This window comes from Schistocerca americana, chromosome X, assembly GCF_021461395.2.
Source record: "Schistocerca americana isolate TAMUIC-IGC-003095 chromosome X, iqSchAmer2.1, whole genome shotgun sequence".
Taxonomy (NCBI): domain Eukaryota; kingdom Metazoa; phylum Arthropoda; class Insecta; order Orthoptera; family Acrididae; genus Schistocerca; species Schistocerca americana.
Window position 1 is genome coordinate 573,534,220 of NC_060130.1, and position 13,939 is coordinate 573,548,158.

Consider the following 13,939-nt stretch of genomic DNA (forward strand, 5'->3'; position numbering starts at 1 on the left):
GCTTCCGCCTGCCGTGGGGAGGACCTCATGTTGACGTATGCGACGAGATGGGGAGCCTAACAGGCGGTGGCGGCGGCGGCGGTGGTGGCGGCGGGGCAAAATGGAAGGCAGCGTCGGTAACACCTGGGGCCAAGGCAAGCCAGTAGATGGGTCCCCAGGGCGCTGACCGGACGGCACCGTCGCTGAAAGCAGACGGGGAGTGGCAGATCCCGTGCGACGACAGAGGCGCGATGCTGACGCACCTCACCAGAGACCCCCAAAACCAGATACATAGCGCGGCCGAGGCAGCGAAGAATGCGCCCTTCGAGCCAACGCCGTGAACCTTGATAGTGGCGGTAAGAGACAACGTCGCCTGGGGCAAAAGCAGGTGTCTGCCGCTGCACAGGAACCTGATGCGGCGGATGTAGCAAAGACATCAAGGTTCGATGAGGGCGACCGTGGAGCAACTCAGCCGGAGAGCAACCATCTCAGGGCTGAGAGCGATACGAGGACAAAAAGAGCAATAACGCGTCCTCCCGAGAATGCGACTCTTTCAATTTCAACATCTGTGACTTGAAAGTCCTGACCAATCGTTCAGTGGCACCGTTGGACTGTGGCGAAAACGGCGCGGCCGTCAGATGTTGAATACCATTGGCCTTGAAGAATGACTGAAATTCTGCACAAATTAATTGTGGGCCATTGTCGGAAACAATAGTCTGTGGAAGACCTTCAATGCAAAAGATAGCAGATAACGCTTGGATGCTGGCAGATGATGTCGTGGAAGACATCCAGACAACAAAAGCAAAATTACTGAATGAATCTACCACAACCAACCATCGAGCATTCCAGAATGGACCAGCAAAATCGATGTGTAAGCGTTGCCAAGGGGAAGTGGCTTTTGGCCATGCAAAGAATTTCCACGGTGGTGCTGATTGTTGTTTGGCACACACCATGCAAGAAGAGCACATATTCGTAATCGTGGCATCGAGTCCGAACCAAGTACAGTGCTGACGAGCAAGTTGTTTCGTTCTCACTATACCCCAATGTCCTTGGTGGAGAAGCTGTAAGACAGAGGACTGTAACGAACGTTGGACCACGACCCTGGGCTGATCATTATCAGAACGCAACAGCAAAACACCACGTCGTACAAAAAGTCTCTCCTGGTGAGCAAGAAATCGGCGAACCAACGGATACCCGATCTGTGACTTTGACAAGGGCCATTGCGTAGCAACAAAACGCAGAACGGTAGCAAGGACAGGGTCGGCAGCTGTGGCTGTAGCTACACAACGAAAATCAATCGGAAATGATTTGACCACGTCATTGGTTTCCGAATCGATGAACATGCAAGCAAGTTCGGAGGAATCGAATGCTCTATCCTCAGCAACAGGATAACGGGACAACGCTACCGCGTTTCCATGCTTAGCAGTCGACCGATACAAGATATCGTAGCAGTACTGCGAGAGGAAAATAGACCAGCGAATGAATTTCTGCGCTGTACGTGAAGGTACAGGCTTCGTCGGATGAAAAAGGATGGCAAAGGTTTGTGTTCTGTGATGATGGTAAAGTGACGACCATACCAGAAATCATTAAACTTTGTAACACCAAATACGAGAGCCAATGCTTCTTTCTCGATCAATGAATAATTTCTTTGCGCAGACGAGAGCAATTTGGAAGCAAAGGCAATAGGGCGATCGTGCGATCCATCTTTGTGCGCAAGTACAGCACCAATCCCGAAATCTGATGCATCCACCATCAACAAAAGAGGCTTCTGGGGATCGAATGGCATAAGGCAAGTATTGGAAAGCAACACCGATTTCAACTGGCGAAAGGTGCGTTCGTATTCCGTCGTCCAGACGAACAGAACACCTTTACAGCGGAAGCGATGAAGCGGAGCTGAAATGGAAGAGGCATGTGGCACATATCTGTGATAATAGTTAATTTTTCCCAGCACACTCTGTAGCTGCTTCAAATTCTGTGGCAAAGGCAAGTCTTGTATGGCACGGAGGTGCTCGGGACTGGGATGTATGCCTTGGGCATTGAGTACATGTCCCAGGTAGGGCAAATCACGAGCAAAAAACACACATTTGTCCTTCCGCAAGCGAAGACCATTTTGTCGCAAGACCTGAAACAATGTTCTGAGATTGGCTAAATGTTCTTCTTCCGTCTTTCCGGAGATCACAATATCGTCCAGATAGTTTGCTGCAGTAGGGACCAACGCACAAACAGTTTGCAGATATTGCTGAAACAATGCAGGGACGGATGCACATCCGAATAGCAGTCGTTTGAATCGATACAAACCAAGATGCGTGTTAACCATCAAAACGCGCTGGGATTCGTCGTCCACCGGTATTTGCAAGTACGCATCTGCTAGGTCCAACTTCGAAAAATATTTACCTGGGCACAGTTTGTCAAAAAGATCTTCCAGGTGGGGTAAACGAAAAGCTGCAGTCACTAGTTGTGGATTCACTGTTGCCTTGAACTCCACACAAAGTCTCAATTGTCCCAAAGGTTCTTGGCAAAATTACTAAGGGTGATGCCGAGAGAGAAGCCTGCACACGTTCAATTACACCTTGTGATTCCAAATCGTGTAATGTTTTTGCGACCTCATCACGCAATGCGTGGGGAACATTGCGCGCTCTGAAAAATTTCGGTTGCGCATTTACTTTCCGTCCCAAATGTGCTTTATAGTCCTTAGCGCAACCGAGGCCCAGTGCAAAAATGTCTGAAAATTCTTCATACAGACGAGAAACACTGTCTGAAGGCACAGTCTGGTTCACTGATAGGACCTGATTTACTATAGACAAGTTAAACAACTGAAATAAATCGAAACCAAACAAGTTCACTGCAGAAGAAGAATGAAGGACGTAAAATGACACAAGTTTTGTTTGTCCCTTGTAGGTTGCAAGAAGGCTGCACTGTCCTAACACAGGGATCTCTTGACCTGAATAGCTAGTTAACTTAACAGTTGCGGCACACAACGGAGGTGTGCCCAGCAGTTTGTAAGTGTCTTGATTGATCAGTGAAGCCAGCCGAAGTGGCCGTGCGGTTAAAGGCGCTGCAGTCTGGAACCGCAAGACCGCTACGGTCGCAGGTTCGAATCCTGCCTCGGGCATGGATGTTTGTGATGTCCTTAGGTTAGTTAGGTTTAACTAGTTCTAAGTTCTAGGGGACTAATTACCTCAGCAGTTGAGTCCCATAGTGCTCAGAGCCATTTGAACCATTTGATCAGTGAAACTGCAGCCTCGGTATCGAGCTGGAATGGTATCACTTTGCCGTTAATGTCCAAGTCCACAAAAAGTTTATTGCCCTGCTGACGACAAGAGCGACTGTCTCGCGCAACGTGAACTGACACTGGTACAAAATCACTTGCGACTTGACGGGAGTTCCGGCGATGTCGACGCACAATATTTGTGGGATGGACACAGTCACTGTTAGAGAGAGTGGCACTGGGCGGAGTGGAATGAACTACATGAATTTCCATGGGCGAAGTTTCGCGAGCCTGAGTATCCTTGGCTCGATTCCGATTCCGGTGCGAAGCAAAGGGCCTGGAATGATTTTGAGTTTCCGATCTGAGCTTGTTCTGGCAAACACTTTGAACATGTCCTTTTTTATTACAGTAAAAGCAAATAGCTTGGCGTGACGGGCAATTCTCACGCGAATGTCTAGTAGTACACTGCGGGCATGATTTTAGCACTGCATTTGCTTGCCGGCGGGGTACACGTGGCTGAGAGCCTGGCGGCAGCGGTGCGGCCGGGCGCGAGGGCTGTGTACTGTTCCGTGCAGCTCGCCCGGTGGGCCAGTTAACCTGACACATGGGTGGTGAAGTTGCAAATGATTCCTGAGCAAAGTCAAGTGTGTCCTGCCGATCCAATATGTCCATTACTTGGTGAAGGGAGGGATTGACTAGTTTCAAAATCCGTTCCCTTATACGAACATCAAAACGTTCTGTGCAATTGCATCACGTACCATGGTATCTGAATAAGGGAGACCATATTGACACTCAGAAGCACAATCCCTAGTAAGGCCTTGCAAGGTTGCAACCCACTCCCGATTAGTCTGACCTGCCGTACGTTTTGTACGAAAGAAGGTATACCGTTTGGCAACTACATTGACTGAGTCTTTGAAATATGCATCTAATGCAGACAAAATTTCGTCGTAGGACAGAGTTGCTACGTCACGTCGGGGAAACCACACGGTATGTTTGTACGCTGACCGAAGACAACAAAAATCGCTGCTGCTCGTTACCTTGAATTCTGTAGGCGGCGAGATGGAATCCAAATTGGCGTGACCGCTCCATCCAGCTTTCCAATACAGCATCAAAAGGACGAAAAGTTGGTGCAGCTGCGTGTTGTGGCTGCATTAGCAGTGGAGCGGCGGCTGCCGCGTCGGTTTGCATTGCAAGTTGACCCTGGACGAGCTGTCCAAGGACATCCAGTAATGCCTGTGTCTGCTGATTCTGTAGGTGATAAAATTCGGACAGTACATCTAGAGATGGTGGCAAAGCCATTACACAAGTAAATCAGGGCAGTATAGTTAAGAACGCAATATTGCCTCGTCGCCAAAGTTGTGGGTTGGCAGGAGAGCCAACACTGTGTTACTAGAGGAAGCCGAAAGGCACGCATTTTACCTCACGCAGGCTGGCGTGAGGTCTGGAACAGGACAAGGAAATTAGAATTTAGAAAAAACGGATGTAGCTGGTGGAATACTTAACTTTAATCCATTAATGGTGAACGTCGCTCTTGACTTTACATGATTCAGTATCAATAGTAACTGGTAATGGCGCTTTGCTAGGTCGTAGCAAATGACGTAGCTGAAGGCTATGCTAACTATTGTCTCGGCAAATGAGAGCGTATTTTGTCAGTGAACCATCGCTAGCAAAGTCGGTTGTACCACTAGGGCGAGTGCTAGGATGTCTCTCTAGACCTGCCGTGTGGCGGCGCTCGGTCTGTAATCACTGATAGTGGCGACACACTGGTCCGATGTATACTAACGGACCGCTGCCAATTTAAAGGCTACCACCTAGCAAGTGTGGTGTCTGGTGGTGACACCACAAGTTTTCTGGTGAAAGGTGGTTCTGCATTGGTGCCAGTGATGGTCAAGTGTTGGTTAGAAGCAGGCTAGTTGATGGCATGCAACCAACCTGTCTATGTGCTAGACACATTGGAACTACACCTGAGGTTACGGTCTGGGGTGTGAGTTTGTATGACAACAGGAGCATTCTCTTGGTTAGCCTGTGCATCCTGAGTGCTAATATATATGTCAATCTGGTGATTTAACCTGTTGTGCTTCCATTAATGAACAGCATTCCAGGGGGCCTTTTGCAACAGCATAATGCTCGCCCAATACCACTGTTGAAACCCAACATGCTCTACAGAATGTCACCATGTAGACTTTGTCTGCTTGATTACCAGATTTTTTTTCAATTAAACACATATGGGACATGATCCAATGATAAGTCCATTGTCATCCACAAATAAATTAATTGTCCATGTATTGATCACCAAGGGCAACAGGCATGGATCTTCATCCCACAAACTGACATCCAGCATGTATGACACAACGCTTGCATTCAACATTCTGACAGTTACACTGTTTATTATTGTACCAGCATTTCACATTTTGAGTGGCTTATCTCAGACTTACATTAACCTGTGATCCTGCAATGTTAATCACTTTACCCTTTAACTGCTCTGGACATATTAATGCGCGCGCCTTTGTACCTGTCCCTGTGAGCTCTGAATGTGTTTATGCGTACCACCAGTCCTTCTACCTACTTGTCTACATAGACATGTTCAGAGTACCAGGTAGAAGGACTGGTGGCACATGTAAACACATTCGGAGCACACAGGGACAGGTACAAAGGCACATGCGTTAACAGGTCCAGAGCAGTTAAAGGGTTAAATATGTTACCAAGACAAATGTATTCCCAAAATGTCATTACTGTGCATTAATTACTTTCTGGCGTTGCAATTTTTTTCCTTCAGTGTATATTTTTTAGTGACATATTTTACACATTACATGACTTAAGATCTTTTCTGAGTATAAGTTTATTTTCAGGTGGCTGCGAGAATCGTCCTATGCCTTGTTCAAATCCACGCTGTGAGACTGTTCCACATGCATATTGTGATACAACACTGGGAATATGCATTTGTGAATCTGGTTATTATGCACATGTTGGACATGATCAGCAATTAACAAAATGCATTCAAGCTTCAGAAAATAAAGGAAATGCCAAAAACAAAGTACAGTTGGATGGTGAGTTTACAGGAGCACCAGATGAGATCCTCTCACGCTACTATTATCCAAGTAAGAACTTATATATTATTGTAGAAATATACTTTCACACTAATTTTGTCTGTTAGCTGAATAACTAGTGCTCTCTCTTTTGCTAATACAAAATACAAAACCCAGCTACCTTTTGTTCTTTGTTATGTTGAAAATGTGGAAGATTTTTTAGGTACTGGTTCTTCACAATATTCAAGTATAGCTATATTTAAAGGAATTTGTACTTGTACATGTATTAATCATTCTCTTAGGCACTGTTAGTCAAATCTTGAACATATATGAGGATTGTAACTTTAATAGTGGCAACTATGCGGGGACCAAGAAGCAATCGGTATTGTAATTGTAAACTGCCAAAGCTGCGTTGGTAAAGTACTGGAACTTCAAGCACTGATAGAAAGCACCGAAGCTGAAATCGTTATAGGTATGGAAAGATGGCTGAAGCCAGAGGTGAATTCTGCTGAAATTTTTACAAAGGCACAGATGGTGTTTAGAAAGAACAGATTGTATGCAACCAATGGTGGCATGTTTGCCACTGTTGGTAGTAGTTTATCCTGTAGTAAAAAAAAAAGGAGGAAGGTTTATCTGTTTAGCAAGAGTAATAGCAGGCAGATTTCAGACTACTGAACAGATCAAAATGATAATTTTGTTCTGACACTGACAATATTGAGTGTTTATGGAAAAAGTTCAAGGAAATCATAAAATGCACTTTAGACAGGTACGTGCCAAGTGAAACTGTGAGGAATGGGAAAAACCCACTGTGGTTCAACAACAAAGTTAGAGAGCTTCACTGCAAATTTAAATGCAGCCAAAACCTCTCAGACAAGCAGAAGCTAAACGATGTCAAAGTTAGCGTAAGGAGGCCTATGTGTGAAGCATTCAGTGAATTCGAAAGTAAAATTCTATGTACCGACGTGACAGAAAATCCTAGGAAGTTCTGGTCTTACGTTAAATCTGTAAGTGGATCAAAACAGCACATCCAGACACTCTGGGATGATAATGACATTGAAATAGAGGATGACACGTGTAAAGCTGAAATACTAAACACCTTTTTCCAAAGCTGTTTCACAGAGGAAGACCACACTGCAGTTCCTTCTCTAAATCCTCACTCGAATGAAAAAATGGCTGACATCAAAATAAGTGTCCAAGGAATAGAAAAGCAACTGAAATCACTCAACAGAGGAATGTCCACAGAACCTGACGGGATACCAATTCAATTCTACACAGAGTACGCCAAAGAACTTGCCCCCCTTCTAACAGCCATGTACCTCAAGTCTCTAGAGGAACGGAAGGTTCAAAATGATTGGAAAAGAACACAGGTAGTTCCAGTTTTCAAGGAGGGTCATCGAGCAGATGCACAAAACTATAGACCTATATCTCTGACATCGATCTGTTGTAGAATTTTAGAACATGTTTTTTTCTCGTGTATCACGTCATTTCTGGAAATCCAGAATCTACTCTATAGGAATCAATGTGGATTCCAGAAACAGTGATTGTGTGAGCCCCAATTCGCTTTATTTGTTCATGAGACCCAGAAAGTATTAGATACAGGCTCCCAGGTAGATGCCATTTTCCTTGACTTCCGGAAGGCGTTTGATACAGTTCTGCACTGTCGCCTGATAAACAAAGTAAGATCCTGTGGAATATCAGACCAGCTGTGTGGCTGGATTGAGGAGTTTCTAGCAAATAGAACACAGTATGTTGTTCTCAATGGAGAGACGTCTACAGACATTAAAGTAACCTCTGGTGTGCCACAGGGGAGTGTTATGGGGCCATTGCTTGTCACAATATATATAAATGACCTAGTAGATAGTGTCGGAAGTTCCATGCGGCTTTTTGTGAATGATGCTGTTTTATACAGAGAAGTTGCAACATTAGAAAATAGCAACGAAATGCAGGAAGATCTGAAGTAGATAGGCACTTGGTGCGGGGAATGACAACTGACCCTTAACATAGACAAATGTAATGTATTGCGAATACATAGAAAGAAGGATCCCTTATTGTATGATTATATGATAGCGGAACAAATACTGGTAGCAGTTATTTCTGTAAAATATCTGGGAGTATGCGTAAGGAACAGTTTTAAGTAGAATGATCATATAAAATTAATTGTTGGTAAGGTGGGTGCCAGGATGGGATTCATTGGGCGGGTCCTTAGAAAATGTAGTCCATCAACAAAGGAGGTGGCTTACAAAACACTCGTTTGACCTATACTTGAGTATTGCTCATCACTGTGGGATCCGTACCAGATCGGGTTGACAGAGGAGATAGAGAAGATCCAAAGAAGAGTGGCGCATTTTGTCACAGGGTTATCTGGTAAGCATGATAATGTTACGGAGATGTTTAGCAAACTCAAGTGGCTGACTCTGCAAGAGAGGTGCTCTGCATCACCGTGTAGCTTGCTGTACAGGTTTTGAGAGGGTGCGTTTCTGGATGAGGTACCGAACATATTGCTTCCCCCTACTTATACCTCCCAAGCAGATCATGAATGTAAAATTAGAGATATTCAAGCTCGCAGGGAGGCTTTCCAGCAATCGTTCCTGCCACGAACCATACGCGACTGGAACAGGAAAGGGAGGTAATGACAGTGGCACGTAAAGTGCCCTCCGCCACACACTGTTGGTTGGCTTGCGGAGTATAAATGTAGATGTAGATGTATTTGTTTACAGCTTGTACAAAATAGATACATGTTTCAAAGTTTTACTGACCTTCAAAGTAGTCACCAGAATTTTGTATAACCCATTGCCAGTGATGTGTAAGTTGCAGGTTACTCTTAGCAGTGCCAGTTGTGTTGACAGTTCGAGTGGTGTGGTCTATTGCCCAACAAATTTGTAGCAGTTCTGAAGTGTATGTCATGGAGCGTTCCCTTCAGTTTAGAACAACTATTATTTAAAGGAGTATCATTTTGTGACAGTGGTTGGGGTAGAAAATAGTATTAACAAGTATAGAGGCAACAACTTTGTCTGTGAACTGGTAAAAAAATAGTTCAGAAACAAAATGTACAAATTTTGAACGTGTTCCTGCTATCAGGCATTATGACAGATCAAAGTTAAACATCTCTCTGATAAAGGTAAATATAGAGTTAGATCAGCTGTTTCTGTCCATTATTGGATCCAACATAGTTCAGGTTCCTACTATAGCTATTGAAAGGTGGGGTTTTACTAATCATGACTGTAACATCTATAGGAAGAGTAAGATGTAATTAGCTGGGTTAATGGAATAATAATTAAGAAGAGGAGTATGCATTGTTCTCATGGGGCTATTTTTGAAGCCAGTAATGTGAAGAGAGGTTCTTTTCTGGGTCAAAATGGTAATTCATACCATCAGTATTAAAAGAAGTTAGTATTTGTGAATATACTAAGCAGATAGGCAATGTGATTTTTACACCGTCTGTTTTTCTTGTCACATATAAACAACAGTTACATCCAACATTTTGGCTGCACCTATCCATAACACTAATTATTCCTCCACACCCTTTTCCATTTCAGCGATGTGACTTTGCATCAAGCAACCCAATTATCTGCGTTTTATCCAAAACCACTCTGTAGTCAAGAGGAGATTATTGTTTTATCTTTTATCATCAGCACATCTTCGCTTTTGGAATATCCCAGCTTCTTTTCTTTCTGTCAAAGAGTGAACTATTAACTCGGTCACACTGTCAACATTATCGGTGCTTTCCTCACCATGTTTATTTGTTTCCTTTCCTCCATCTCATCTGCTAACCATACCCTGTTATTTTTCATGCTTTTCCTGACCTTTCAGCTATTTCTCCCTATATTATTATTGTAATTACAGAAACAAGTCAAATTTATAAAGAATTTGGCAGTATGAATCCAATTATCGGTATGCTGTTGCACCCCCTCTGACCCAGATGCATGCACTTATTTGGTTGGGAAGAGTGACATAAAGCCATTGTATCCTCTCTAGAGGCAAGATGGTTCATAACTGTTGCAACTGCTTCTTAATATCCTTGTTATTGGCACTGGAATGGAGTTGCAATGTGAACTGGTCCCATACATGCTCTGTTGGGGAGAGATCTGGCAATCTTGCTGGCCATGAGAGTACCTCAACATCTTGCAGGTAGTTCATGTGTGGATGAGCACTGTCCTGTTGAAAAATGGTACAATACAGTCACATAAAAGGTATGTTCATGACGTAGGATTGTGCCATCAGAGTTTCCTCAATCACTATCTGCTGTGACCTTATGCCATACCCAATGATTCCCCACACCATGACACCAGGGGTAAAACCTTTGTGCCTCTCCAAAACATTGGAAGAATAGGATCTCTCTCTCTCAGGTCACTGTCATACTCGCCAGTGATGGTCATCTGCAGAAGTGCAGAAGCATGAATCATCACTGAACACAACAGGATGACATTCAACAGCAATCCATGCTTTCTGTGCATGGCACTGCACAAAATTCAGTAGGTTGTATTGTGGTGTTAAAAAAATGGTTCAAATGGCTCTGAGCACTATGGGACTTAACTTCTAAGGTCATCAGTCCCCTAGAACTTAGAACTACTTAAACCTAACTAACCTAAGGACATCACACACATCCATGCCCGAGGCAGGATTCGAACCTGTGACCGTAGTGGTCACGCGGTTACAGACTGTAGCGCCTTTAACCGCTTGGCCACCCCGGCCGGCAATATTGTGGTGCTAATGACAGCTTATGTGTGGGACTAGACAACAAGTATGCCTGCCCTCACAGTCCCATGTTCTCCATTGGTGAGCCACTGTCATAATTGAATGCCCCAAAAAATGTAGATATTGCATGATTTGATGAGCCAGTTAAATGGACACCCATAATTAGGCCCCTTACAAATTCTGTCATGTGATGATAATGCTGTGTAATACAAGTATGTGGCATCTTCATGTCCTTCACAGTGAACACTCAATATCTGATGCTGTTCACTCCCCTTATATATCCTACCAGGCTTGGTAACAACACTAAACATGAACAACACTCATGCTCCTGGTGGCCATTCTACCTGTCACAGAGCATTGCAACTCTTAATCAATTTCATACAGCGAATTGTGTATATGTGTATGAAATTACATCGCCATCTGACCATATGTTCTGGGTATTTCCTTTATTTGTCAGGCATTATATTATTATTAATATATTTATTATATTATCATTATGTTTATTATATTATTATTATTATCATTATCATTATTATTGTTGTTGGTGTTGTTACATAGTAGTCACATACTATGTGTAATATAAAGTTAATTCAATATGGATGTTGACATAAGAGAAGAATTGAAGGTTCTCCCATGTGAAATAAATATATATAAACATTAGATAAATAAATTACAAATATATTGAGTTGCTGCTCCTGACACTAACATAATGTTGGTACTAGATAAACAAATAAAAGTTAAAACTGAACTTATCGTTTAATCTCTGACACATAAATGTTGAATGGTGATGGGGCTAGCTTGACATTGCTGCACATGAGATACGGAAAAAAAGCCATTGGGAATATAAATATAAAATACTGATGTTTATATATTTAATAGTAATCAGTGCTTCAAAGCTCATGTTATGCAAGTAGAAAGTCATTAAGAGAGAATAATGGCAGTCACATTATACAGAGTTCTAGTTGGTAGTTTTGCATTACTAATCAGCTGTTTGATGCACTATAAATCTTTTTAAATTCTATGCAGAATTAGATAACTGTAAGTGGAGATTTAAATTTAAATATGTAGAGCATACATATTCTAGAGATAGACTAAGAGTCCTATGCAGTTTTGTATAATGTAGCTCCCTTTATACAATTTGCAACAAGTTTTATGGGAAGCAGCGAAACTGTTATTGAAAATAATTTAAAGGCCCATGAAGACAGTGAAGTCAAATTGTACATCCTATAGTTAATGCATCCTCAGATGATGATGCTCAATTACTGACATTTAATATCATGTGGATGCAAATGTAGTTGAGCATGACATAAAAGATAAGAAGTGGACAACTGTAAGACTAATATATTAATAACTGGAGAATTCAAGGAGTGTTTGCAAAATACAGACTGCAGTGGTGTACACACAAGAAACATCATGTAATTTATAGATAAAATGTAGTCTGTAACATAGTCATAGATATCTCTGAAAACTGTTGTCCTAATAAATTATATTTTGTTAGTAGTTAAGACATTTCTGAATATTAACTTATAAATGACATCAGAAGATGACGCTAAAATAAGAGTAGCTCGAGCTTAACACCCAAGAACAAATTAAATAGTCACATCCTATCAAATTAAAAATTTACTTTGAGATTTTAAACACTGTTATCAGACATAAAAATGCACTTGTTTTCAAGAAAAGAAAGTAGTTCTTCTTGAAACAAGATAAGAACAATTTTGAAATGTAGTACAAATGAAAGGGGAAAAAGTAAAGGATATTTCTATTAAGGTAAAACAACACTGTTCTCTAACAAAATCTTTTTTTTTCTATTTCTGGAGAGAAAAGTTGAGTCTTATAGCAATTTCAAAGGTCTCTCAAATCTGTTTTCAGTTTCCTCCATCATCATTAGGTTAACTGGAATGTCTATTTTGATCTAATATATTACTCTATTAATGTAAACTTTTTTCAGAATTAAAAAAATAATATGATCAAGTATTCCAGTTAAGTACTCTAACCCTACCATATTAGGGAAGTTTAATAAGGTATGCCTGAGTCTGTATTCACAAAGGTATTCACTTTGTAGCTTGTATTTTAAAGGAAGGTATAGAGAAAGAGAAAATTGTACAACTTTGCAGCAAAAAATTACATGTCTCGTTTTTTTATCTTGTATGGAGTGTCTTTCTCATCTCAAATGGTGCTCCAGCAACAGTCAGCCAGCATTTTCCACTTCCCTTCATACTGTTTTTCCATGGTAGATATGTCTTTACAGAATATTTCTCCATAATGGTCTGATATATCACTGCAGCTCTCTGGGAAAGAGTCAATGTGAGACCCCAGGAAACATACTTTCAAAGACATATTGCAGTCAAGAGCTTGATATGTGTTGCTCACTTAATTCACTCCTTGCTTGTAATTTTCAGCTCCTCTTCCTCAGTGAATTTTTCTGATTTTTCTCGAAATATTGCCATGCTTACACTTTTTTGCCCATCAAGCGTGTTTCAAAATTTTAATCTAGTTGAAGTTCGCTGATCTGAGGGACCAAAAAGACACCTACTTTTGTTTTTGGTGCTAAAAGATGAAAAACATTTTCAGTAAGAGATGCAAACCATCTGCCAGTTTCACCCATTGCCTGTACAAACAGTTTTTGATGTTTGCTATGATGAAGTAGAAGGATATTTTCATGAGATTCCAGACTTTGACATTGAAAACTTTTTCACCAATTTTTCAATTTTGTTCAGGCCATTTCTTTTTTATGTAGAGGCATTTTCTATTGTGAGTATTTCACTTGCACAGAAAGGAAGTATATTTTGTGTAGCCTTTTTGGATTCCAAATAACAATTCAACTACTTTGAAATCACTACAAATCTTCCATTGTGCTCACTATATTTAATTGACCTGAGAATATTTTCTAAAATTTCGTAACTTTCTTCAAACAAACTGGCATAGTAAGTTGAGTCTATCTTCTGGTAAACCTTGCGGGATGTAAGGTCGTGGTCCATGAAACTCTTCAGCTCCTAACGTTTCGTCCAGAGCTGCGCTGGACATCTTCAGA

At 41.8% G+C, this 13,939-nt stretch overlaps 1 protein-coding gene across 1 annotated transcript in view; it reads left to right on the plus strand.

Annotated features, from left to right (window-relative positions):
• The window catches only part of LOC124555261 (thrombospondin type-1 domain-containing protein 7A-like), a 1,197,505-nt gene that overhangs the window by 1,138,904 nt on the left and 44,662 nt on the right, over positions 1-13,939 (plus strand). Inside the window, exon 28 of the mRNA XM_047129129.1 lies at positions 6,037-6,285. Within this exon, the coding sequence (XP_046985085.1) occupies positions 6,037-6,285 (249 nt within the window). The remainder of the gene's footprint in view (positions 1-6,036; positions 6,286-13,939) is intronic.